The sequence below is a fragment of the Elaeis guineensis genome, chromosome 7 (genome assembly GCF_000442705.2).
Source record: "Elaeis guineensis isolate ETL-2024a chromosome 7, EG11, whole genome shotgun sequence".
Classification (NCBI taxonomy): Eukaryota; Viridiplantae; Streptophyta; class Magnoliopsida; order Arecales; family Arecaceae; genus Elaeis; species Elaeis guineensis.
This window is the reverse complement of record NC_025999.2, coordinates 71,415,216-71,442,462: the sequence shown is the minus strand read 5'-3', so window position 1 is coordinate 71,442,462 and position 27,247 is coordinate 71,415,216. Positions and strand designations below refer to the sequence as shown.

The 27,247-nt window shown below is 33.2% G+C and overlaps 1 protein-coding gene across 1 annotated transcript; it reads left to right on the top strand.

The window, feature by feature from the left end:
* The first annotated feature begins 3,901 nt into the window (after positions 1 to 3,901).
* LOC105048983 (transmembrane emp24 domain-containing protein p24beta2) lies at positions 3,902 to 18,449 on the top strand. Its single transcript, XM_010928509.4, has 5 exons — positions 3,902 to 3,942; positions 4,894 to 5,100; positions 17,043 to 17,229; positions 17,308 to 17,415; positions 18,127 to 18,449. The coding sequence occupies exons 2-5, from the start codon at positions 4,894 to 4,896 to the stop codon at positions 18,258 to 18,260; spliced, it is 636 nt and encodes a 211-aa protein (XP_010926811.1). The 5' UTR covers positions 3,902 to 3,942; the 3' UTR covers positions 18,261 to 18,449.
* The last annotated feature ends 8,798 nt before the right edge of the window (positions 18,450 to 27,247 follow it).

Below are 27,247 nucleotides of genomic sequence, written 5' to 3'. Positions count from 1 at the left end.
TTATTTTCTTATAGTATAATTTTTTTTTATTTTTTTTGAATATGATATAATTTTAAAATTTAAAGTCTATCTTCACTATTCATTATCTAAATAATTATTATTAGAATATCTTCATAAAAGACTGCCTTGATCCGGTAGCCTTAGCTATATCGATTAAAAAAATTTAATTTCGATGGTTATGAACGACCGTGTGATGATCTGATAGATAGAGATCATCAATGGATCTAAAAATTTACAACAATTATTTCGATGATATTTGTAGCATACTATCAAAATTTTACTTCAATCAGACATCATTATCATGATCAATTTAGCACAGAATAATTTGAGCTGTTAACTAAAAAATGAGTGATTAAAAAGCCAAACGGCATCTAATTATAAGGTGATTTTTTACATAAATGATCTTTGCTACTACTTTGATCATTTGTACAGTGATAATCATAAAATTTAAACTGTGCATATATGAACCATTCAAAACTATATGTCTCTTGATATTTTTCTTAAAGTTTTTAAGTAATTATACTTGTACTTTTATAAGATCTATTTAATGTAGATCGTTCATATATACACGACTTAGATTTTTCGATCACCACCGTACAGACGATTAAAGAATAGCAAAGATCATTTATCTAAAAAATTATCTTATAATCAGATAGTATTTAGCCTTTTGATCACTCATTTTTTATTTAACGGTCCAAATCATCTCATGCTAAATTGGCCATACTAATGATATCTGATTGAAGTAAAATTTTGATAGTATACTACAAATATCATTGAGATTATCGTTGTAAGTTTTTGGATCCATTAGTAGTTTCTATCTATCAGATGATTATGCAGTCATTCATGACCATCGAAATCAAATTTTATTGATCAATATAGCTAGGGCTACCAGATCGAGATGATCTTTTATGACGATACTCTAATGATAATTATTTAGATAATAAACGATGAAGATGTACTTTAAATTTTAAAATTCTATCATATTTAGAGAAAAATAAAAAAAATTATATTTAGTTGTAAAATATATTTACGATCGATTTTTTGATTGTAAAATATTAAAAAATTTATGATTAAAAATATATCGTAAAATACTTAAATTATTTTTTAAATTTATAAAATATTTTTATCATAAATAATTTATTATTTATTTTTTTAAAAAAATTATGATTTTTTTTATTATTTATGATGAAAATTTTGCATCATAAATAAAAAATTATTTACAACACAAATTCAATTTCTATTATAAATTATTGATCATTTGCAATGCAAAATTTTCATGATAAATAATCTATCATTTATTTTTTAAAAATTTTTGATTTTTCATTGATTATTTGTGACAAATTATATCATAAATAGTAATTATTTACAATGTAAATTTAATTTTCTTCATAAATAATTAATTATTTACCATGCAACAGTTCTATCACAAATAATATGCCATTTATTTTTTTAAAATTTTTTTGATTTTTCATTGATTATTTGCAATGAAAATTTTGTATCACAAACAATTGATTATTCATGACGCAAATTCAATTTACATCATAAATAAAATTATTTGTGACGAAGAGTTGCCGTCGCACATAATCTGTCATTTATTTATTTTTTAAATTTATAATTTTCTATCACATATTTGCGATAAAATTTTTGCATCATAAATAATTTAATATTTATGATGTAAATTTTTTTTACATCATAAATAATAAATTATTTGCAACTGAAAATATTTTTGATCATAAATATTCATTATTTGCGATGTAAATTTTATTATATCGCTAATACATGTATTTATGATGAAAAATTTTTTGTCATAAATAATTCTGTTGCTAAAATCTTCTTTTTTTATCATGTATATATCAATTTATCTATTGGTGTGTATTGAGTCATTGCCAGGATATGTATCAAAAAATCTTACGGTATGTATTAGTAAGCTATCTAATATATATCATTTTCTTATATACTGTATACTGATAAGTTCTATATTCTGAAAATTGTATATCACTTTATCTAGAGATGTATATTGAGACATCGGATGAAAATTTTGCTAGATGTATATCCACTAATCATATACTATATATTGGTGAATACTAAGTTTGATAAAATATATATCAATTTAGTTGTAAGTATATGTTGGATCGTTCCTGGATATGTATCAAAAAAGCTTACAATATATATCACCTGGCTATATATTTAGTGTGTATCATATGGTCATATAGTATATATCATTAAAAATATGTACTGATGAAAATAAGAAAGAAAAAAAAATATTTTAATCATAAGACTAATAATTTTATTTATAATTTTTTTTTAATTTTTAAATTTATTTTTTAAAATTAATATTAAAAAAAATATGATAAACTATAAAACCCATCCGATATGATATTTAGTACCTGCCCCTTGTGATTTTTACCCGTTGAGCTTTAATGGCATTAGATGTATAAGTGCTGGTACGATCTTACCTAGATATCATCCAACATATTAAAAGCTAGGTAGACCAAAACTACAGTCCACCAGCATGCATCATATCAACACCCTCCATTTAATCCTCATTAGGAACAAGTTTTGGATGGCATCTTTATGAATAAATGAAAGAAATTTCTTACTTGATGAGCCATAAAAACTATCGTTAATATTCATCTCTCAATGGAAATTTTGCTTCCACAGAAATCTAAAATGAGGAAAATGCTATGTTGAAAAAGATAGTGCATGTGGCCGTTGCATGATCCATCATCCATTAATTAGATATTCTTTTCTCAAAAAAATCATCATAATTGAGCATGCCAAGCTACAATATTTATATTATGATATTATATAATTACAAAAATAGAAGACATAACAATAACAACACATAAACAAATAGAAAAATCAACATAAAACTAAGCTAGAGAAAGTAAGCTTTAACTAGATTGTGCATCACTATCAAGATTTATAAACCAAACCCAACCAAAATCAGAATATATACACATTACAACAGTCACCATAATTGCTTTGATGTCGTCTCATTACGTTTCATATACACACACATGCATATATAAAATAATAGAGATAACATATAGTGATTATTATAATATACTATTTACTATTAATTGTAACATAAATAAATATTATTATTTTTGCTTGCACCTTCCTAAATAATATAACTGTTTTAAAAATTCAAAATTTTCATTATATTTCCCCCTTATACTCTAATGATATTTTTTTTTCTAATGCAAAGTAAATGGAAAGATGATATTGTTGTCTAATCATTACATTCTCTTTGCAAATAATCTTGAAGAGAGTCTCTGATGGTATATTTTTACTTGAGCTCCCTCTCTACTAATAATCTCATAAGACAGAATTATAATGATAATTAAATAATTTAAAATTAATGTCATTATTGATCGGTGTCATTGATTGTGCTTTTTAGCTACAGTGGCTTTGTAAAGTAAAAAAAATTCCTTAATAGGCACGTGAGTTATTTGGATATTTTTCACCAAAATCTATTAAGTTATTTGGATATTTCACATACCAGGAGAAGGCCCATGTTAGCGACAGTCCAGTAATTCCATTGGCCAGCATTAAATTGTTTTTTGTAATAACCTCTGTTATTACTTGATGTTGGAGTTAGTGTAAACGCCTCATGCGTTTCCAGAAACTGTCAGGTGGAAACCATCTCTTAAATACCATAATCTTTGATTAATTGTCTAATCAAGAGATACGGTATTTTAATACATTTGTGTCAGAAAAATAACTATATATATATATATATATATATATACCGCATGGGCCCAAATATATCATGGGATGAGTCCTGAAACGAGTGTTTGGGCCGGGCCCAAAAGGGGGACGTGTCACTCCCTGCTAAGGCCCACCACGTCCAGACTATAAAAATCCTGTCGCCCCCTTCGCTGTTTATGACGAGAGGTCGGAGCGAGCCATCGCAAATTCGAAACCACCGATCGGGAGGCAAGCTCCCTTCCCTCCTTCCCTCCCTCTCTCACTCGCTTGAGAAAACCCTATTAGTTTATCCCTTTTCGATTCTTATTCTCGTCGATTTCATTTGGTTGATGCGATCTGGAACGTCTTCCATCTACCCTTTTCCTTCCTTGAACTTGTTGTCGGTTTTTTTTTTTTTTTTGAAACTGATAAATGTTGTGATATGACCCTGCCTTTGAATTTCTGGCCTTAGTGTTTTTTCTTTTGATCGTCTAATGGAATTTTTGTTGATGTCGTTACTTCTAAACATCAAAGAAATGAATCAGTGATTGGAGATTAATCTCTGTGTTTTCCTTTTTTAAATTTAATGTATGAAGCTAAGATGTTCTATTTGATTTCCCTCTTTTATCTGTTCTGCTGCTCGATTTCAATACTCTGGAGGAATGGTCTTGAGATACAGATTAATGTTTTCAGCATGTATGGTTTTACGTTACTAGTTTTATGTGTAAAACCGTAAGTCACTTCATGTTACTAATTTTATGCGCAAAACCGTACGTCGCGTTCATAATATCTCGTTTCTGGATTCGCTGTTTACTTCTCGTTCGTCTGCTTTTTTTTGATTTTTTTCCTGTTTGTCTGATACTTCTTGCGTGAAGCATTCCACGTAGCTTTTCTGTCGATTAATTTTGTTCGGCCTCTAATCTGATGGAATTCTTTTTGGTCAGTTTGGAAGTCTATCAATATTTGAATCACCTGATGCATATGCCATTCTACATAATCATCCAATTGACAAAAGTTGGATTTCCCTTTCTTTTTTTTTTTTGATAAAAAAAAATGTTGGATTTCTTGTCATGCATTAACTCTTTTTTTGTCATGCATGATGAGGACTTCTTTCTCTTAACTTCCATTATTTTTTTTGCTTTGGCAATATAGTTTTGTTTGGGATATCCGTTTCATGGCTTTGCTTGTTCCTGCATACAGATGGAGGGGTACTCATCGAGACTCATGATTTTCGTAGTCTCAGGCCTTCTGCTGTTTTTTCGACCAACTATTGGGATTAGGTTTTTGTTGGATAGGGAAGAATGCTTGACTCAATCAGCAGAATATGAAGGAGATACAGTTCATGCGTCCTTTGTCGTGATTAAGTATGAGGGTCGGGATTATAGTGATGATGGCGTGGATCTTGTGGTATGTTTTGATCATTTTTTAAATGCGGATCTGATGGGTAGTTTGTAATTTGTAAATGCATAGATATGCAATTTTGATACTACTTTTAGACTTTTTATGATATATATAGTTATTCGTATACTTTTCTTATCTATCTACCTGTCTATCTCTCTATCTATCTATCTATTTGTCAGTCTGTCTATGCTTTTCTTCCTTTCTTTCTTTCTTAATTTCAATCTATCATGGTACAATTGCAAAGCTTAATTTTGCTTATTGAATTTCCATGCAGACATTTTTTTTGTTGCGATTCCCTTTCTCTGACAATACTCAAAACCATGTATTAAGTTTAATAAAAAACAAAATAGAACAATAAATTCTAGCTAATTTCACCTTTCCTTGGTCTTTGAATTAAAATTATTTTAGGGTCAAGATAAATATTTCAGTTGTTTAAACATTTTTATGCTCCATCAACTAGTTGTTCATGGAATACAAGCTGTATCTAGATGAATATAGTCTTGTATCTATATTGCAGCACAATGCTTTAAAAAATAGCGGTAAGGGGCATTATAGTGGTTTCAAATCTAAACCATTATGCTATGTGCCATGGCAGCCTCTTATAGCACCGGGGCCTATAGTGCTCAATATAACAGGTGAAAAGCTGCTATAGCAGCCACGACACTATTGCTTTTTAGTGGGCACCATGCTCCAATATGGGTTGGATTGACTCTGCAAATAAGCAATAATTTGATCGATTTAGGGGCTTATTAGAAGCCGGTACACTTATTTGGTGCTCTAATTGAATGGTGAGTGGGGAAGAAGAGAACAAGATAAGAACAAGTAGTGGGAAAGAACGGGGCATCCTTTATTGTGGATATTTACATTATATGAATGTTGATGTGATATTACGATGTTAGATTGATGATGTTTTCAGCCTTTTGTGCGTTTTATTTTTAACTTGTTTCATGAAGTTGATGTTAAGTATTGATTTTTGATACTTAGAAACAAAATTGATATGTTTTAATGGCCTGCTTTGGGTTCACATCATCCGCTGTAGTGCATGCTCTCCACTAACAACTATGAAACCCCTGGCTGTTATTTGCTGACTATTCTCTTTTTAATACATTGTTGTGGAGTTGGAGTATCATGCTTTGCATGTGATGCGGAACAGTGTACGAAAGGGGATCTATGGCAAGGCTGAGAGGGTAGAACTAGAAAACATATGCTCAGGAAAATTGGATTCAGATCTGAATTTTTTTAGTCAAAATTGAACTACAAAATATGAAATTGAAAAAGCAAAGATGATAGTCAACATGATGTTTAGGACTGAATCTAAAGGCTTGCTGTTCATCCAGATTAGACCTGGTTTTTCATATCAACTGAAGTAACAACGTTAGATTTCTAAAAACAGAACAGAATTATTAAAATCCATTTTAAAGTCTTGGGATTTAGGTTTTAGGGGTGAATTATTGTCTAAGATGACATGATTAGGGATTAGGATGACTATTTCATAGAAGATTTATCATTTATGCAATATAAATTAAAGTTGAATCAAGACTTATTTAGGCCTCAAGAAACACAACTTGGATGTAATGCTTGATAGGGAAATAAAACAAGAAAGAAAGGGAAATCTGATCTAGATAACAAAGAAAATTGAGAAGAAAATGTAAAAACCAGAAGAAAGACTCAACGAGACAGAGAGGAAAGAACCAAGCCCAATTCAGGGATCTAGGAATTACATCTAAGGGCTAGTCTCTTACCAGATTAATTCGAAATGTTAGAATCAACTCAAACAACAATCATTTTCTCCAAAACTAACTTTGTTCAATTATCAAACCGCAATGTCTGTATGCTATTTAAGAGTATAAATAGAAATTTCTGACTTAACTTTGTCCTAAAATCTTGAAAAGATCCCAATAAGGAATAATTAATTGTTAGCTCAAAAAAGCCACTAAAACTATTCTACTATAGGCAATACACTAGTAGTAGCCCTTACTGCAAGTGGCACCACCAGCACTAGTAGTCATTATGCCACTAGCATCACAAGCAGCAGCCCCTGCTGCAGGCGGCAGCAGCACTACCACCACCACTAATAGCTGTTGGTAGCTCTTGCTTATGGCAGCATCAACAACAGCTGCTATTGCTAATGGCACTACTGCAGCAGTCACTATCACCACCAACAATAGTCAATGATGCTGATGGCAAACCCAATGCCATCCCATAATGTCTTGAAAAAGAGGAAAAGATAGGTAAAAAAGAAGGAAAAAGGAAACAAACTTACTTTTAGGGCTCCTTTTTTTTCGAGGGTAAAACTTACCTAGGAATCTGTATTTTTTTGGATAAGTATTTTCTGACAATATTTAGATAGAAAAATAATTTATCCATATTCTTTTGCATTACTAGTTTCTTGGATAAGTTGCTAAGATCGATCTATATTTTTCATAATACCTTTATTATATAAATATTATTATATATGATAATATAGTATAATATATTATATTTTTGTATGTTATAATATATAATATTAGATAAATATATTCGTAATATATAGATAATATATGTTATATATAATATAATACAGATAATAAAATATACTTTATATAAAATAAAATATATTATAATAATATAGTGTATAATATTATATTTATTAAATAATATATTATTATATTATATTATATTTAATATTATAATAATATAAGATATCAATATTATTGTCCAATAATAATGTTACATTATATGTAAGATAGTATTAAACTATATTATTATTATTGGGTTTGGGGTATATTACGAATGAAATAAACAGGTTATTTTCCTAGTCGATGGAAAAATGACTTATCCACCTCCGAGGTTGGTAAGATTTTTCTCTATTTCATGATTAAATGCTATCTATGAAAAAATAATTTACCCACTTAGAGAAATAACATGAGTAAGTTGGTCAATAGGAAAGTTGACCAACTTTCCTATGATATTTACCTATCAAAGAACAGGCCCTTAAGTCCTAATGCCTATCACCATTCATCCACTGCTTACCATCTCGAATCTCCAATTGATGACCTTTATCCATCAATAGGGTTTAGGCTTGAAGGTGATGCAAGTGGTGAATCTGGGGGGATAAAGGAAACTGAAAATGAAAAAGTATAAATGTGAGGATCCATGCGGGTGTGTTTTTAGTCCCACATCGATTATTTACTAAGAAAATCTTATGTACTTATACAGGACCAAAGAACCTCAAAAAATATTTTCTGATTAGCTTTTTTGGATGAGATCTTAGGTTGTTACAAATAGTATCAGAGCGAATTCAGCCTATAACTCATGTGGACTAGGGGATGCTGTAGTATAAGTTTATTGGGCTAACCACGGATCGCTTATGGTGTTTATGAATAGATGCATGGATTTAGATCTTTAGCTTGGCGAGGACATCAAAGCTTAAATAGGGGAGTATGTGAGGACTCATGTAGGTATATATTTAGTCCCATATCGGTTATTTGTTGGGAAGATCATGGGTATTTATACAGGATCAAGGAATCCAAAAAATAACTTTCGACTAGCCTTTATGAGTGAGATCTTAGGCTGTACAAAAAAGATTTGGATTAGGTACTAGGTTGATGGGTATCCTTCCCATCTACTTGACTCTGTGTCCGTCCGCTTAGCAACTACGCATCTACCTAAACACATGCTTTAAGCACATGCACATGTCCACCTAGTGGTAGGCTGCTTGGGACCAAGTGAGAAGCTTGGTTGCTTGATTTGTCTAAAGTGAGTGCCTAGGTTGGCGGCGGTCAATTTTTAAAAGAATGCATGCCTCTAGATTTTTTTAAAAAAAGCATTGAAAGACAATTGTTTCGCTTGGGTTGATGTTGATGACTGGTTGGGCATTTCTAGTCACTATTTCTAGCATTGTGATTATTAGATAGATGGGTGCTGATCTAGCTCGAGCAGTTATTTTAGGACATGTTTCATGTCTATGATACTCAATTGCTAGAAATAATTTGGTAAAATTGGTCTTTCATGAAGTTCCTAGCTTACCCTCACTTTAGGATGGTTGATCCCATTGCACTATGCAATTTGTAATTACTATTGCTAGAATTATGATTATTAGATTGATGGATGTTGATTTAGCTTGAGCAGTTGCTTCAGAGTATGTTTCATGATTGCAATACTCGATTGCCATAAATAATATGGTGAAATTTATCTTTCATTAGGTTCTTAAGTTCTAGCTTCCCCTGGCTTTAGGGTAGCTGACTCCATTGCAATGTGCATTGTTTAAACCCTTTGTCATTCTCATAGACCAAGGGATTTCTTTGTTTTAACTAGATTCATAGTTTTGTTCAAAGGGTCATCCTCATATTTGTAAGCTACTGGAGGAATCTTTGTGAATAAAAGTCGTGATCTAGTGTGTTGGTATTGTCTCTATCTCATTGAATGAAGATGCATTATATAGCGCATAGTAGTTCTTTTTGTGTAAGGGGTTGTTCCATTGCCTATAACTACGTAGCTTACAAGTCCTTTTGTCATGAATGACTTGCATGTAGTGCATAGCAATTTATCTTCCATTAGGTTCCCAATTTCTAGCTTACCCTGGCTTTAGGATAACTGATTCCATTGCAATGTGCATTGTTTAAACCTTTTGTCGTTCTCTTAGACCAAAGAATTTCTTTGTTTTAACCAGGTTTATTGTTTTGTTCACAAGGGTCATCCTGATATTTGTAATCTTTTTGGAGGAATCTTTGTGAATAAAGGGGTGATCTAGTATGCTAGTATTATCTCTATCTCATAGAATGAAGATGCCCTGTATAGTGCATAGCAGTTCTTTTTATGTAAGTGGTTGTTCTGTTGCCTGCAACTATGTAGCTTGCAAGTCCTTTTGTCATGAATGACTTGCATAGAGTCACCTATAGATGTTTGATGGCTTGCAAGTTGCTCTAGTTGTAGGCAATGCATTGTAACTTTTGGGGCTTTTGCTTTAAAAGTGCCTATAGCCAAAATTGGCCACAAGCACATTTGCAGCTTCATGTTGTAGACTTTGGTAGGAGTTGCTTCCGTCAATGTCACCTCCCCCTGCTTGATCATAGAGGAGGAAAGAAGGCTCCCTTTTTCCTTGCATGTGAGCTCTCTCACTCTCTCTCCAATCGAGATGACCTACTACTCTGGCAATTGAACATCCCTTCAATGAGGAATGATGACTCTCCTCTCTTTTTCTCTTCTTCTTCTCATTCTTTCTCTTGTCATGTTTGCTGGATGGCCATAGATCGAACTAGATTTTTCCTCCCCCTTAGCCATCTTCCCACATAACTACTTTGATTACCCTCCATTTTCTCATCTCCCTCTTTTTGCCACACTTTCTCCAAGGTATGCCGTCTCATTACTGGGCCTTATACTAGTGCCACCCTTTTACCATATTAGTACGTCTGGTCTTAGGGCCATTTCGGCAATACCTAGTATTGGTATGTGTCCTATACCATGTATTAGTACCATACAGTAAGCACCATACCGTCCAATTCAGTATGGTATGGCATATCATGCTTTCTCCCTTTCTCTCATGCAACATCCCCCCCATGCTTTCTCTCTCCCCTGTCCCTCTCCCTCTCTATTGCAACCTTCCTTCCCTTCACCAATGTCCCTAGCAGCCCCCTCCTCGATCAGCAACCTCCCATTCTCAGCTTAATCCCTTTCTCCCCCACTTTGTCTTCCTATCTCTTTTGCATCCCACTTCCCTACACCAATCACTTCGACAACCCCCTCCATCAATATCCTCCCTCACTCTTCATGCTCAACACCACTCCCTTTCTCTCTTTCTATCTCCTTCGCACACTCATGCAGATTCCTTCCCCTCCACCAGTCAATTTCATGACCCTCTTTGGTAACCAATCATTAAAGCATGCATAACATGAACCACTCAAGTATATGGGTTATGATATCTGTATCATGTATAACTATTTCTGTAATTCATACGTAAGACACTAATCACACTATTATAAATAACAAAGCTCAAGTAGACGTCAGATACTTGCATACTAGAAAGTTAGTCTTGAGTTTCATATCTGCAAAAGACAAATGATGAACTAAAAGAAGAGGTAAAAAAATAATTAGTGTTTCTAGATACTTGAGGATTCCTGTATAAATCATTCAATAATGATTGAATACCAATCAAAACAGCAAAGACTAACTAGAATTTCAAAATTACAAAGAACTAATTAGGAGAGTAAAGTTAAACCCTAAAATGTATAGTGTAGGAACAAGAGAAACAATTAGGAGATTTCAATGGTCGTTGCAGTCTTTATAATGAGAAAAAACAGGTACATATGAATTCTTAATTTCTCCAAGGAAGAAAAAGAAACACGGTGTCTCCAAAAATAAGAAAACAGGAGATGAGCGAAGCATGTAGGTTCAAGGGATAGAGTTTGTTGTGATGGTTGCAATCATCCCTTGTTTATACTATGTTTAAGATTAAAATTCCTAATAATTTAAAAAATTGGGGATGTCAGCCTTGATTAAAGTACTATATGTTTTGTTAAAGAGTTACCTAATTGATTAAATTATTAGAAATTGAAACTCTGACAAAATCGTACCCAATTAAATAGATTATTACCCAATTATTAGATTATTGCCCAATTCTAGTGTTTATTTTTCTTCTAGATTATTGATTACAATAGTGATGTGCAAGGCAACTTGCTGTTAAAATTGCTACAATTGTTGGTTTATATTCCATGTTATGTGGTTTAGAATATTTGCTCAGAACTGTTCCAATCTTCCAGTCAAGATGCCGATCAAGGAATGAAAACAACTCCCTTATGGTAAACTGATGGTAGATTGTTTCTTACGTATATTAAAACAGGCAAACGGTTCACAATTTCGAGAGTTTAGTTCTCAGTTTCAAGACTTTGATGAAGATAACTAGCGAAAGCCTGCAGGCTATGCATGAGATTTTGTTTAGGTAAACCGTAGGATTAGGTAATACATTTAAAATGTTATGGTTTATGCCTACTTGATTTGCAGCCATCACTTTATGATAAGATCAGAAAAAGGATGACATTTGAATCTGAATTCTCAAACAGCTCAAAAATTTTCATGCACTAAAACAAAAACAAAATTAAAAGAACTGTCAGGTCATATATTCATATAATCATGTGCGTAAAATGTAAGATATCATTATCTTTTATCATAACTATCGAGAAACAGTATACAAAGCACTTCCATAACCTCTCTTATAAAACTAAATATGAAACAATAAATTGAAAGGACTGAGTCAATTTCCTGTAAGACTACCTTTTATTTTATTTTATTTTTTGTACATGTAAAACTACTTATTGACTGGATACCAGATGATATCTTGCTTGTCAAATAAAATAGCTATGATTTGGATGCTGCTGTGACAGTTGGCATCTTGACACCTGCAACAATAATTTAATGAAGGAAGTTGTCAACATTTTCAAAAGGAAATGAGAAGTAAGCAAATGGCTACAATAGTATTGCTGGAAGCAAGATTATTCCTAATAATAAATATTAATAAAACATTTATAATCATTAATATTCTATGCATAGGAGCATCTAAATCAATCTTCATTTTTTAGATTTTTCCTAAATAAATAAAAAAAATATGGTTAGATTTATGATTTTGAAAGCTAACCATTTGACATCAATATATTTAAGGAAATGGCTCAAATTTGTAAGTAGTTGATTGTTCATAGGTCATCAAATGAAAAGATAGAATAGTTATAATATATAATTACATGAAACTATTGTTCAATAAAGATATAGACAGACCCGTCAATTTTAATCAAACAATTATGATTGTTCTCAACAATCATAGCCAATAATTGAAAATTTTGTATTAAAGTATTACAATTTATGTCATGTCTAATAAAGAAAGATTGAAAACTTCATGCATTTATTATTGTGGTGTTAATCCAAAAGGCATTTCAAGAAATTTAAATGGTGATTCCAAATGCTGTGGGATTTTAAGAAATCAAGAATGTTGGATATAAGATCGCTTTATGTAGTATTGCCACTTTCACATAAATTTTGTGTGAGTGCACTTAAATGGGACAAAATATCTCCAGGTACACTGTCAATTATTTTGTCATTAGTATCGACTTCACTATTAATGGAGCCAAAATTTCTGTCTTTTCTTTGGCCAAAAAGGGAGGACCAACATTAGCTCTAACAGATAATGGATGAATAGAAGATATCAAATGGACAATGCATTTCTCCAAGAAAGCAATATCTCTTTTTCTATTTTATCCCCTTAGATTTATCATCATTCTATAAGGAAGTAACATAGATGTTTTCACCTCTAAAGTCAAAACCTACTTTAAGTTGATTCATCATCTAATATATCAACTTGAAATGCTATTTTTGACTTCATTTTCTTTCAAATAAAAAAAGTTTATGATTCTTTACCAGCTCTGATTTATGAAAGAATGTCTATGGTTTGCTATCATGTGGCTTATCAAATATAGGAAATATTTGGCAAGGTTTAAAAAATAAAAACATGAAGCAACCAATATAAAGTATAACACAGATTGTAGTATAAATCTAAATTACTCAAGGTTCTAACAAGAAAAATATGAATATTGAACTGATAATTGAAAGAAAATAATAAAAAAGGGCTCATATAGAATTTTATATGGGCAAAACCTATAGATCGCCTTATTTTCCAAGCATAAACAGAAGGAAAAAGTTAGCTTCCTATTGTAGTTCAGTTTAATATATTGGCTGTATAAGATACAAGGGGAAAAAAAGTGAGATCAGAAGAATAGCCCATCTATAATTTTCCTCATCATTTTTTCACCATAAAATGACACTAAGTAGATGAAATGACTGATTAATTGCAATGATTACCTCATTTTAAACTTAAATTAGGTGCTTAGGAACATCAGCAAGACTACTAAAAAGCTCTGAAAGAAAATAAATAGAACATCTTTACAAAGCTACAGGTTACAAAGCCAGAAATAGAACTATGACTACAAATCATCTAGCACCAGGACAAAAACCCAAAATACAATTATTGAGAGGAAGAAAAAAAAACAAAGACAAAATGGGAACTTAAGCAAAACCTTAGGAAAGAAAACAAAATCATAATGAGCTGAAATAAGTGCCCACATGATATCATACCTTTATAGTATATATAAATTGTCAAGTAGTCAAAGCAATTCCAGTATCAGTTAAAGGCTTGCTGGTTTTGGTTTTGTCCAGATAGATTTTCAGCTTTGGCAAGTTTGGTGATTTTGAAAGTTTAAGCTCCAAGTAAGTTTCAGAATCTCGGTCAGAAGAATTGGAACAAATAGAAACAGAATAGAAGCAAATATATATATATATATATATATATGAGGTGGGACTTGGCACAATAGTAAGGTTGCTCAATTCTAACCTAGATGTCACATGTCCAAAACACAGAATACAACCTCTCTACATGCAGAATAAGGCTGCAAACATCTAATCCTCCTAGACCTCATGCACTGAGATGCCCCATTTTAAGAAAAATTGTTACACAACATTTAGAATATTTTGTGTAATATAGGCTTGTTAATTCTGCAGCTTCAACAAGCTTAAGCTGAAGCTAAAGTTGCATATAAGTCAAGTGTATAAGCATCTTTTATGGCAAACAAATATATATTAGTTATTTATTGAACTCTAGTTGTTTGAGAAACTATCATACTTGGTAATTTTCTATCCTTTTAGTGTTGAGTGCAATGAATTGTTCTTCAATTTCTAGAACTCATTTACATATTCCATTATCATATTTTTTAGGTTAGATGCATAGTTAATAAAATATGTAGTTATACAATGTTATATTTATGTTATACAAAAAGATGCTATTTCTTTGAAATGTGTTGTATTTAGTTGTTCATTGTTAATTCTTATAATGTGCTTGAGTAAGGCCTTAGCCTACTAAGGGTTATGTTAATTATTTATCTGTTCTTTTAACTCAAGGAAAAGAAAGAAAAGTCATTGAAAATTAATATTATCTAGCCTATAACCAAAAAAAAGAGAAAGCCCCTAATATGATTGTAAACACAAAATAATATTTAAAATATGCATTTGTAGCTAGCTTTGGGGGGAAACTGGCTGAAATTAGTGAAACTGAACTGGGCATCAAGGTTTGCCAATTGGTATCGTATTGTATAGGGTGTACCGTACTATTACCAAACCATTATGCAGTCTCGTACAGTCCTGACATTCGATATGCCTCACCATCTTGTACCTTACTGTATACTAACAATGTAATAGGATTGGACCAGTGTGGAGTTCGGCACGGAGATGATGAATCTTGGTAGCCATCAATTGGTATTGGCTAAATCCACTGGCAATGACTGCAAGTCTGCCACCTGAAATTGGAAGTCAGTTTTGGTTCAGTATGAACTAAAAAACCAATCTGTTTGGTTTTGGGTGAAACTTGAGGCATGTTTATGGATGTCTAATTGTTGCTCAAATGTATTGAGATAAACAAACAATTCACTATTTCAAGAATTTGGTCAAAATACTTGTTATGGAGTCAAAACAGTTCCCATATGATCCATAGATGGGAAATGTTGCTTAAATATATTAAATGACCAAATAGTTTATAGCTCCAAGGGTTGAGTGAGTGTATTGATTAAGAAGTTAAGATAGTTGTGATAGGTCATATGATGGTCACTAGTCACTCCAATAAACAAACAGTTCACTACTTCAGCAAAGTTGATCATTGCAGGTTAGCTGCAGGGTAACCTTGGCTCTCTCATCATCAAACAATCAAAAACAACAGCTGCAGTGTGGTTGTTAGTTGCAGGTATCGAAGCAGAAAACTATTATTTCTTTAACCACATTTGAAGATGAACCAAATATCGAATTGAAAATACAATGTCAGCATTTTTATTTGCAGCTGCAAATCCTATTGAAAGCAAGTGGAATCACAGGCAACCAAAGAGTCTCTAAATTCATGGTGGCTATTATGATATTCTAATAGTAATTTGATTTTTTCTGCAAGAAGATTATGATGCAAGACACTTGCCCTTCTAATAATTTGCTAAACAAAAGATGTTCTGTACTCTGTGGCATATGTAGAAGAAATTTTAACCATGATTGGTTAAGCAGGGTTTGGCAGATGGTAGCATGGTTCTTTTTTCTGTGCTGATGATTCATGACTTGTATTCCTTCCATGAGAGATGTTAAGCGGTTTCTATCCTTGCTGATGCCTTTATATATGTTTTCACTTCATACTGTTCCATAATCCATACTATACCCTCTGAGGATGATGGGTTTTGTTTTTCCAAACTGTAACTTTCCTTCCAGGTGCTTGCTTTCCTTGCCCATCATCAGACCAATTTTATTATGAACGAATCGGTGGCATATCCTGCCTTCCCTTAAAAATTCTGTTGCCTTTTCTTTTTATTTCTAAGGCCTGAGTTAGGAAGTTTGTTTTCTAGTTTGAAAGAAGTCAGAATATTGCTGGAAAAGAATATGAATGGTAACTTTCATTGGATAGATATTAGCAATTAAGGGGAAAAAAACCTGAAACAGATGCCAGCCTTGTTATTGCTTCAATTGCATCAACCTTTAGTGATCTCCAATAAGATTTAGTGCAAACTTATGGAGAAATATTGTGGCGAGAGGAATTAAAAATGATGAAAACAAAGATGATTTTACTTTTTTGAAAACAAAGATGATTTTACTTTTTTTATTACATATTTATTTAATATTGATGTGAAAGATGAATTACACATTATGTCCAAATCTTTGATAAATGTTCTAATGATTTGAAAAATGTTGGATCATCCCAGCTGGATATCCTCACTGTTGACTACTTTTTGTGGGTTGAGGGGCTTGATAGGTAAAAATTACCAATGTTGACTGCACTTGGAATATTTTCTTGTGCAGCCACATAAATCAGACTAGTGCTTTGGAAAACATGCCATACAATATTATGTTTCTAGATGTCTATCTCTTTTAGTGTGCTGCCAGTGACTGCATGATTGGTTCTGTAACAGGTTAGAGATCCCGATGGAGCTCAAATTTATGATGTTCGTAACAAGATAAGTGAAAAGTTTGAATTTGTAGTTGGGAAGAAGGGTCACCATCGCTTCTGCTTCACCAACAAATCCCCATATCGTGAAACTATAGACTTTGATGTACGTCTCAATCATTTTTCACACATTGGCCAACATGCGAAAGATGGTAAGCAGTGTGCTTTCTGTGTTTCCCTTCTAAGTTAAAGACCATTTTTTTTTCCTTATTCTTCTTATATGTACGCAGAGCATGTTGACCCTTTACTTGAGCAAATTGCAAAACTAGAGGAAGCTTTGGACAGCGTAAAGTTTGAGCAGCACTGGTTGTTTGCTTACGCATATCGCCAACTTCTAGGTATATCTTATCCAATTTATATTTCCATCTGTGGTGCATGTTATGCCAGATCACAACACACTGTAGATGCATGATCTTGCATGTTATGTGTATGTTTTGGCTCTCTTAAAATTTTTGGAACATGTTGGCCATTTCTTGTTTAGGTTCTTGGAGACTTATGGTGCCATGCTTGAATGGCCTCTATAGTTAATAATTTATGGCTTATATGATCCATACATTGAATGTAATTGTTTTGTGAACTTGAAGGAGAAAAATTATTTAATAGAATTTTTAAAAAATGAGATGTGTTTTCAATAGAAGTTTTAAAAAATGGGATGCAGAGGGTTCCTTCTTGTTTGCATGAGATTAAATTGCCACGGGTGAGGTAGATTTTCCTACTCGCAAAACTAACAATTTAGATTTTGTCATGCCTAAATTTGCCTTTGACAGTTGATCTCAGCCTGATAATTACTTGCAAGATCTGCTCAATTGTTCCCTGGAGCTTTCACAAATTACGAGTTGCATTTGTTAACCAATCCCATATTTGATGGGAAGAGGAGGTGATGACGATAAATTAGTAACTTGTAACAAAAATATGATCAATCTAATTAGTTGAAAACCTGTTTAACTGGACAACACATCTCACAATCATCTTGCATGATTTTTTTTCTATAGAAGCATAACTGATGCAACTTAATCAAATGATATGTAATCTGTTGATTTTGTCTGCAGTTAATAAAAGCATGAGCCAGAGGGCCATTCACAAAGCAATCTTTGAATCAGCGGCATTGGTTGGAGCTAGCGTGCTGCAAGTCTATCTTTTGCGTCGCCTCTTCGAACGAAAGCTTGGCATCTCAAGAGTTTAAGGCTTCAGTGCATTTGAGTTGTATCTTAAAGAATTCTAAAAGGATTCAGTCCATGGATGTATTTGTGGATTGAAATCAGAAATTTTTTTAAGCATGCTAGAGCAAGTTTTCAAGCAGTAAGAAACAAGTACCATATTATGAGTGCAAGTACGGAAACAACTTTCTATTCCTAAAATGCGGTCAACAATCCATTAGTTCTTTTAAAATGAGCAAACCATGTCACTGATCATATAGGTTTGCTTGTCAAGTTGAAATATTTTTAACCAATTTGCATGCCTTGTGAAAAGCCAGGTGAATTAGAATATCAGATTTCTTGTGTCCATTTCCAAATGTTCCAACAAGCTACATTTAGAGAAAGAAAGAGAGACACTAAGCATTGTACGGCAAGCAGATGCATTTCTTATTGTAGGCGTCTAGCTTGCAACTGATTCATATGTGGAAGCAAAAGTGGTCACCCTTTTGGTCAATCGGTGCAAAATCATAAATTGCATCCTTATCTGCAACAATCTGAGCATTTATTGGGCTTTTGTGCCACAAGAAACACAAAAGGGGAGGTGGATCATTTGATGTGTTTCAGCCCATCTTCACCTACTTCTGCTAAAGGTGGGAACAGGGAAAGAGCTTAGACAAGGATGGCAAGCCAGGCTCCAGTTTCTCTTTGGCGTTGCTGGCGGTGGTCCAGTTTTTGTCCATAGAGCTTTAGATGGTAGAGGTTTCTCCAATAAAGCTTTTACTGAAAACCTGTTTGCTATTTGGTAAAAGCTTTTACTGAAAATCAGTTTGCTCTTTGGTAAATAGGTTTTCGAAATGCTTTAGAACTTCATCAAACAGAGAAAAGACTTTTAGTATCAAAAAATGACAATAAAGATCATTACATTGTGATTTGAATAGTCTTAACAATTAGTATTATTAAAAACTTTTAAATTATAAATTATCTGTTTTGATATTTAATCTAAATTAATAATCAATAATATTCTTACATTTATTATAAAACTATTAAAATTTATAGTATTATTATAATATGATAGTATAATAATATTATTTTGATATAATGTTATAACATATCATATTATTATGCTATTATAAAATAATAATATGATTTATTATATCATAGTTACTATAACATAATAATGATGATAATAATATTATATAATATAATGTTACTCTATTATTATCGTATTATATTATTTTGCACCATCAAAAATCATTATTATAAAGCATTGTTAATATATAATTTTCTATATTTAAATATAAATAATATAATAAATAATATAATTATTTTTATGGCAATAAAAAGATACCACTTTAAATGATTATGAAAATAAAAAGAATTTTAAATTAAATTAAAATATTTCATAATCAGGAATTGAACTTGGGTGTATTAGGTGAGTGCTTTAAAAAATAGCTTTCTCACGTAAAGCTTTTGTCCTAAAGCTCCAAATTGAAGTCCTTTTGTAAATCCTTTTCAAATTAAAAGGAGCCAAAAAGTTATTTCAAAATTTTTGCCAAACATCCGAAGATCACTCAAAAGGATTTCTAACATTTCAAAAAAGCAACAATTAATTGTTCTTGTGCTCCTCAGCATGATTTCCAACTTTGTTCGATATATAGTTGGCATCCAAGAAGACAAAGTGTTATCTTGAGGATGGGCTGAGTATTCAGCACTGTTTGAGTCTGTTGATTGAAGGTTTTGATGAAATAGGAACTTTTTTATTCTCTGTGGAAGATCCTTAAATATGGAACTTCTGCTTAACATGGCCTTTGGCTGCAGGCACTGCTATTGAAGGAGTAATGTGGTATCTCAAGGTAATGTTGCAAAAAGAGGTGAATCTTTTGAGTTGCTACAATGATTTTTAGCAGAACTGTTGGTGAGATTCTTGGTTGTTCTGAAATTGCTGTTAATCTGCAAAACAGTAAGGTGCGTTTCCCTTCCTGACAACTAGTCTTCCATGCACCCGTTTGTCTTAGTATGGTTTACTTAATAGTTTAGTACCAACATACAAACTTTTCCTCCTAGTTTTAATGAAATTTTTAGTTGGACCAAATCTACCGCTGAGCTGGTGGACGAGTTCAACCACAAACCAACATGCACAAACATGCCTCCCCTTCCCCTCGTTTCTTTTTTTTTCTTTCTTTTGTCTATCTTTTGTGCATGTTACATCATAGTTGGATTGATCTACTCCCGAGCTGATGGATCTAATCCAACCAATAATTTCTCCTTAGCTTGATGGCAACTTGGCATACAATAAACAAATTAATCAAGCTCCACTCTGGTCAGCGTAGCTTTTATAGGATCGTTGAATTCTGCGATATAATGCGTCCAAAGGTCAATCTGTTCCTTTCGGAGTAGCTTCTAGTTGTGCCAAATCATCATCAACTTTGTCATCCAGCCTTGCTGCTGCATATTGAATTGTGATCTTTTCCTCCTGAGAGGTTTTCTCAAGATTAATTACTTGGGGAAAGCTCCAAGGCATTGCTATAAACTATGGCTTTGTCAAGCTTATTATTGACAAGCGATTGATAGGTATGGTTCGACATCATCACCTCCAACTTGTTATGGAATATTTCGCATGGGATTGGTCAAGTGGAGGCATACATAAAACATCCATTCTCAACCAACATGTAACAGCCACTATGACACATAAAAAATGACCAATGTGTAGCTTGGTGTCTGAAAGTGGTTGTGGAAAGTTTACTGTGTTTTGGTCGTATTAGGAGAATCAAAATAATTTTTGAAGATGGGTGAATCTAGAGATATTATCATATTAGATATGCAAGGAAAAGGAACAAAGTTGATGTCCAAAATAGAATAGTTTTATTAGGAGAATTCCAATCCCCTATATTGTGATTAGTCCATTGTGGAACATTTAAATGACCAAAGGTTGGCTAGAGCTTTATCTAAAAGAGTATTTTCTAATCCTAAGGATCTAACATCTAGGTATATAATAAGGAATAAAACCATAATAGTATTGTTACAGCAAGATATCATGTGGCATCTCCTCATCATAAAGAATTAGAAGCTTGCTCAAAGGTATGTTGGCCCTTTGGAGGTCATCCAACCAATGGACACACCCAGTGGCTCAAGGTTGCACCCAGTGTTTCATCTTTCCTTGTTTGAGAAGAAGGTGCAAGAACATGTTATTGTCACTCCAAAAAGTAGCCACATATTTCAGATACAGGAATTTGTTTCAACCTGAGCCACAGGAATTGCTTGCTTACCCTTGGAATTAATCAAGTTGGCAACAAATTTGTCACAAAGCCGTTGGTTCATTGGGCTCACCTACCGAAAGAAGGTGCAACTTGAGAGGATTTAGTAGATTGAAGCAGAAATTTCTACATCTTAACCTTGAAGGAGGAGTCTGACCCAAGCAAGCAAATTGACCGAGTCCGAGATCCAGCTATGCAGTGATCCAGTAGTGGTTCTATTAAGGAAAGATTGGGCACTAGATTTACTAGTTAGGAATAAGGAAAATGTTCCCATGAGTAGGAGCATGAGGCTGTCCTTATTATGGGAATTGTTCAACTCTTTGTATTCTTATCTGGAGGTTGCACCAGCAATTATACGTATGCTGAGTTGGATGAATGAAGGTATCTTCAACTTCCCTTGTTACTTTCTTTCTTTATCATATTTCCATCCTATTGGAAATTTTCAATCTTTTCTCCAAAGGCATTGAATTGCTTCCTTGATCAGCCTTATCTATCTGGTCAACATTATCAATATAGCATGCCTACGACCCTTAATTTTTATATTTATAACTTTAAAATAATGTATTAATATTATAATTATATTTAATGAAATGTTTTGGAAAAAGTCACTCAATTATTTTGCACCATTTGCGTTGCTTCAACTAAATATGCAAAGACAGATATTTGATGAGAATACGACAACGAATGTCCGTATGGTTTGCTTATTTAATCTATTACTTGCGAGCTTGTAAGTTTGGATTGAGGGTGACTCTTCGATGGTGATTGAGTGGATCAACAAAATGCTCCAGTCTTTCTCAAATATTCATCCTGTACTTTTAGACATCTGGTGTATGCCATGGCGGCTAACTCATTTCAAGAAAGCAATTCACATCTATAGCAAAGGAAATGGGATGGTTGACTAGGTTGCATCACCACACTACTTGCCTATAGTCTACTACAAATGATTGCCCTATGGAGCAGATGGATTGGATTCTGATTCTGTTAATTGTATGTACACCTGCTTCAACTAAGGTGTAGGTGCATCAGAAAAAAGAAAAAAAAAAAAGAAAAGAAAGAACTACTAAAGCATTTTTGCTGATAAAATATCCTTGAACTGGTGGAAACAAGAATCATGCCAGCTCCCCTCCAGGATTATTTCTCCTTCCACCATTAATCAATGAGAGTGCTTTGGGTCCGGTTGGCTAGACCCATCTGGTCGAATATTTTGACCCATACCTAACCTATTCTGGTTTCACTTTGTCTCAACCTTGGGTTTATGGTGGGTCCAAGTCTGGTAGATTTTTGGGTCCCCTGGATCAGTTGATCGACAGAAAGCCAAAATTCGCAAATGTGGGACTAATGAGTACTAGGAACCGAGCATTAAAAAATGAAAGGTAAGGCGAGGGAGGAGTATTTTATGTCGTGAGAAGAAGGTGCTCAATTCTCTCCGGCTATCAAGGCAGATAGGGTGGGGTTATGGTCCTAATGATTCCATGGAGCTGACTCTGAGAATGTGATGGCTATCTCTGTGATTCCTGCCTTGGCTGGAGGTTTCAAACTTTTGACTCTTTGAGATCTATCAAGGTGCTTCATGATTTCAAAATGATACTTCTCAAGGTTGGTGGTGGCGTTAATCAAGGAACGTGCAAAGCTATATGCCATACGCATGGAGGTACCTTTTGCACTGATAAATAGCAACTGGGTAAATCCTATATATGTTATAAGAACCGCGTGAGCTCTATTTTGCCTTACGCTTCACTGCAGATTTTAGGGGACACAAAGGATATTCTTGCGATCTTAATTGCCAGCTCACGCAATGCCAATCAATTGGTTTATTTATTTCTTTGTTTACTTGTTATTTATCGCATATTTATTTATTATTGCAATATGCGACTGAGTTAGTTAACGAGTGGATGACTTAAATCCACTTGCTATTATATGTAGGAGTGCAAATGGGTCTGATCAAATCGGATCATGAATGATCCTGACCCAATCCAATTTTTTAATCGAATCCTAATATTGGATCCAGATCGAAACCAACAGAAGATCGGGGTGGATCATTCACCATCAAAATTTTCGACCCAACGGTCATTCGGGTTGGATCCGATTGAGTCGGGTCCATATATAACTTTATCCCAATCCAAAAAATTTGGATTCGGATCATGTCTGGGTCAAACATAGCCAACTACTATTAACCATATAAAAATAAATAATAAATAACATTATTGTCAAAATAAATTAGAATATAAAAATAATTGTAAATCTATCTTTGTGTTAAATATATTGCTCGTACAAATCTTAAATTATAATTTAGAGGCTCAAATATGTTCGGATCTTAATGGTGTTACAGGATTTGAGTCAGGTCAAGTTTGAATTCAATAAATATAGATCCGATCTAAAAAATGGAATGGGTTTCAGAACTCGACTCCATCCCATGAATTCTTCAAAATGGAATGGATCGGATCTAAGCGGGTGGGGCTAGGTCGGGTCATGGGTCAATCAGATCCATTTGTAGCCTTAATCATATATTTATCCCACCGCAGCTAGATTGGAGCTTGGTCCCCAAGTAAATAGAGTAAAAGCTTAGAGAATGAGATTTCTGTAAATCAAGGGTTGCCGCTTGGGTGAGGGTATTGAACCCTACTCTCTTGTCTAAATGGCAATGGATCATCCCATGAGTGCTCGATTGTAAATATATACAAGTTTTAGCCTTAGCCCTTAACCTAACACTAGACACTACAAAGATAATTATATGATTGTTTGCTATAGATTTTCTCTTGCACTACTTAAAAAGATAGGCATGCTAGAAAACTTGATGGCACAAGTTGAAGGACTAAGAATAGATGTATACACAGGCATACACCGGTATTAGAGTAGCCAAAAAGATGGTAACAAAAAGAGGATATGAAAGTAGCATGGGTCTGAGTGTCTTAACCTTCAAGTATTTTAGTTATCATCACATCGTTGTTCAAAGGAGATAGATAGGGATAAAGGTAGCCTAAGCTAGAGTAGTTACTTCTCTTAAGAAAGTTATAGATAAACTAAGAAAAGATAACGATTCATTGATTTGAATTATTGCAAGGTCCTTTATAGAGTACAATTCTACATATTTATATTAGATAATAATAATTGTCCTTTCTAATATTCTATCCATATTTGGTTTCCACTTCTAATAGTTTTAGTAATTAACATCAGTCGACATTCCATTATATACGTTCACCGGCACAATTATCTTGCACCAAGTATCTGACTGATAATCGTATCTGATTGATCTTGGATCATCTACTGTGCTCATGTTTGCCCCTCTCTTTATTCACCCTATAATGCAGTCTTCAGCACTTAGGAATATTCTTTCTATCAATCATCTAAATGCATATACTTTGTATTATGATTGATCATAGTCCACCTTAATTTGTTGGCCTGCTTACCAATATCATGGCCAAATTCTATCTTTTGGGTCTATATCTTTACATGTAGGACTTTTATGGCTGCAAACTATCGCTCCCAATAGGGGTCATAAGATTTTGCCTGCCTTTACTTCATCTAATTTTGTCTATATAGCGCTTGTCTATAGTTTTGTCATGCCCCAACCTGATGCCTAAGCCGGCCGTGATAGACAGCTACACGCCTCTAGGGTTTAATCCCTTAAGACACATAAGGCCTGTCTTCATATTCAAAAATATGATATCAAAACATACTCAAATAGTGGTAGTAAAAGTAAACTTCTAATTTTATTGATTCAAATAAAATATAATTCATCAATGTCTCATGATAATCAAGATTAATATTTATTCAAATATAAACTAAGCAAATATCCTCTAACATCATATACTCATCACTGCTCGATCCCAAGTCTCATAGGATCTTCTGGATCTAAAACAAAAAAAAAATAAAAAAAAAAGAGAGTGAGCTTGATGGGCTCAGTAAGTTATCAATATTTTCAAAGAATCAAGCATAATTAAGTTTCAAAATATAACAATTTAACAATAGTATGTAACATAGGTTTTGTTCAAAACATGTCATATATATCAATAAAATTCAAAAATCTTCTCTTAATATTTGATGACTATGGCCATGATCAGCTCTGTGATAAGGTTCGAAAGAGACTACTTCTACTTGCAATCAGCAATGACTGGCTGAGCCTAGAAGAAACTAATTTTTGATATGTAGCCAATGATTAGTCCCGTTGGTTAGATCTGAATCATAGTTAATCAAAAAAATTTTCTCATAATTTTATCATAACCAAATAATCATATCTATTTCACAATAATATCAAATCAAGTTGTTCACATCTCATATCTAGAAGTAAGAGAATAATTTTTATTCAAAATTCATGTAAGGATAAACAGGAATAATCTTATTTCTAAAAATCATGCAACATTAAAATAAAAAAAAATATTTTATTTTAAATTTGTAATCATACTGAGGTGACACTATGTTTGATCCAATATTTTGAATTACTTTCCATATATAAATACATACTTTTAAATTTTATAATTTTTTAATATTTTAATATTTTTTATATATAAATTTAATTTTAAATACATGAATATGCACTAAAAATTTAGAGATAAATAAAAATTTATAGTCAATCAAATTCAAAAGTTACGATCTTCGATACTTGGCCTGAACCTCAGATCCATGCTTCTTTCGATCTACATCAAAATTCTGGATTAGATCTATTTCACTGATAAAAAAAAATTAGACTAATTAGGCTCGATCTGATCAATCGGTGGACATATAAATGAAAGAGCAATCAAAGTTTGATCTATTTAACCTGACTTGACCAACATAGGAAGGAGAGAGATGCTCAATCTAGATCAGTTGGATTTTTGGATTAAATCTACTTGATTTTAGATCCAAATCAGGGGCATCGATCTAGACAGTTTGAGTTGGTCATCGACAGATCAATTTAGACCTACTCGAATCAAGTCTTGATCAAGTTCTCTCTCTCCCTCTCTCTATTTTTCTTTCTCTCTCTTCCTCTCTCTCTCTCTTTCTTTCTTTATTTTTCTTTCATTCTTTCTCTCTCTCTTTCTTTTTTTCTTCCCAAGCCAAACAGGGGTTTCACTAAGGGGGTAGAGGGGAGAAGGAGGGGATGGGGTCGATGGTGGTGGTGGCGTGATGGCAAGTAGAGGCAATGGTCCAACCAAAGTGCCAGTAGTAATAACACCCAAAATAGAGAAGATAGCAAGGATTAGGGGGAAGGAGAGTTTTCGAGCAATAGCAACTTGATCGCACAGTCCGGTGGTTGTCGATGGTGAGGAAAAAGGAAAAGGGAGGTAGAAAAGGCATCAAGGGTGGAATTGACTAAGAGGGAGGTGGGGTTTAAATACAAGAAATGAAAAAAGGGGATAAAAATCAGTTCACAATGGATAACTCCGATCGTTTGCCGGCATAACCCATCCAAATAGCTTTTGACAATCCCTCGTCAGTGTATGACACCCATCCGGCCACTCTCACAACCTTATCCTCATCCATGGCATGAGGTCAGGCAGGGGAAAAGGTTTCTTTATTCCAAATGAAATCTTTATTTTTGAACATACTATGGTGAAGTCGGCAAACCGTGTTGACTTCACTCCCAATTGAGTCCAACTGGACTACTTCTCACAGGTTTCTAGCTAGGTTATTGAGATAGAATGTAAATAATAACATTTTATCTAGTAGAATGGGTATAGACTCATATGCTTGTTTTTCTATATTTCAAATCATTTATTAGTCATCCAATTTTAAAATTGATTTCAACTTATTTATTTGCATGTTGGTGAACTTATAAATACCATATCTAGGGTTTGAAACTA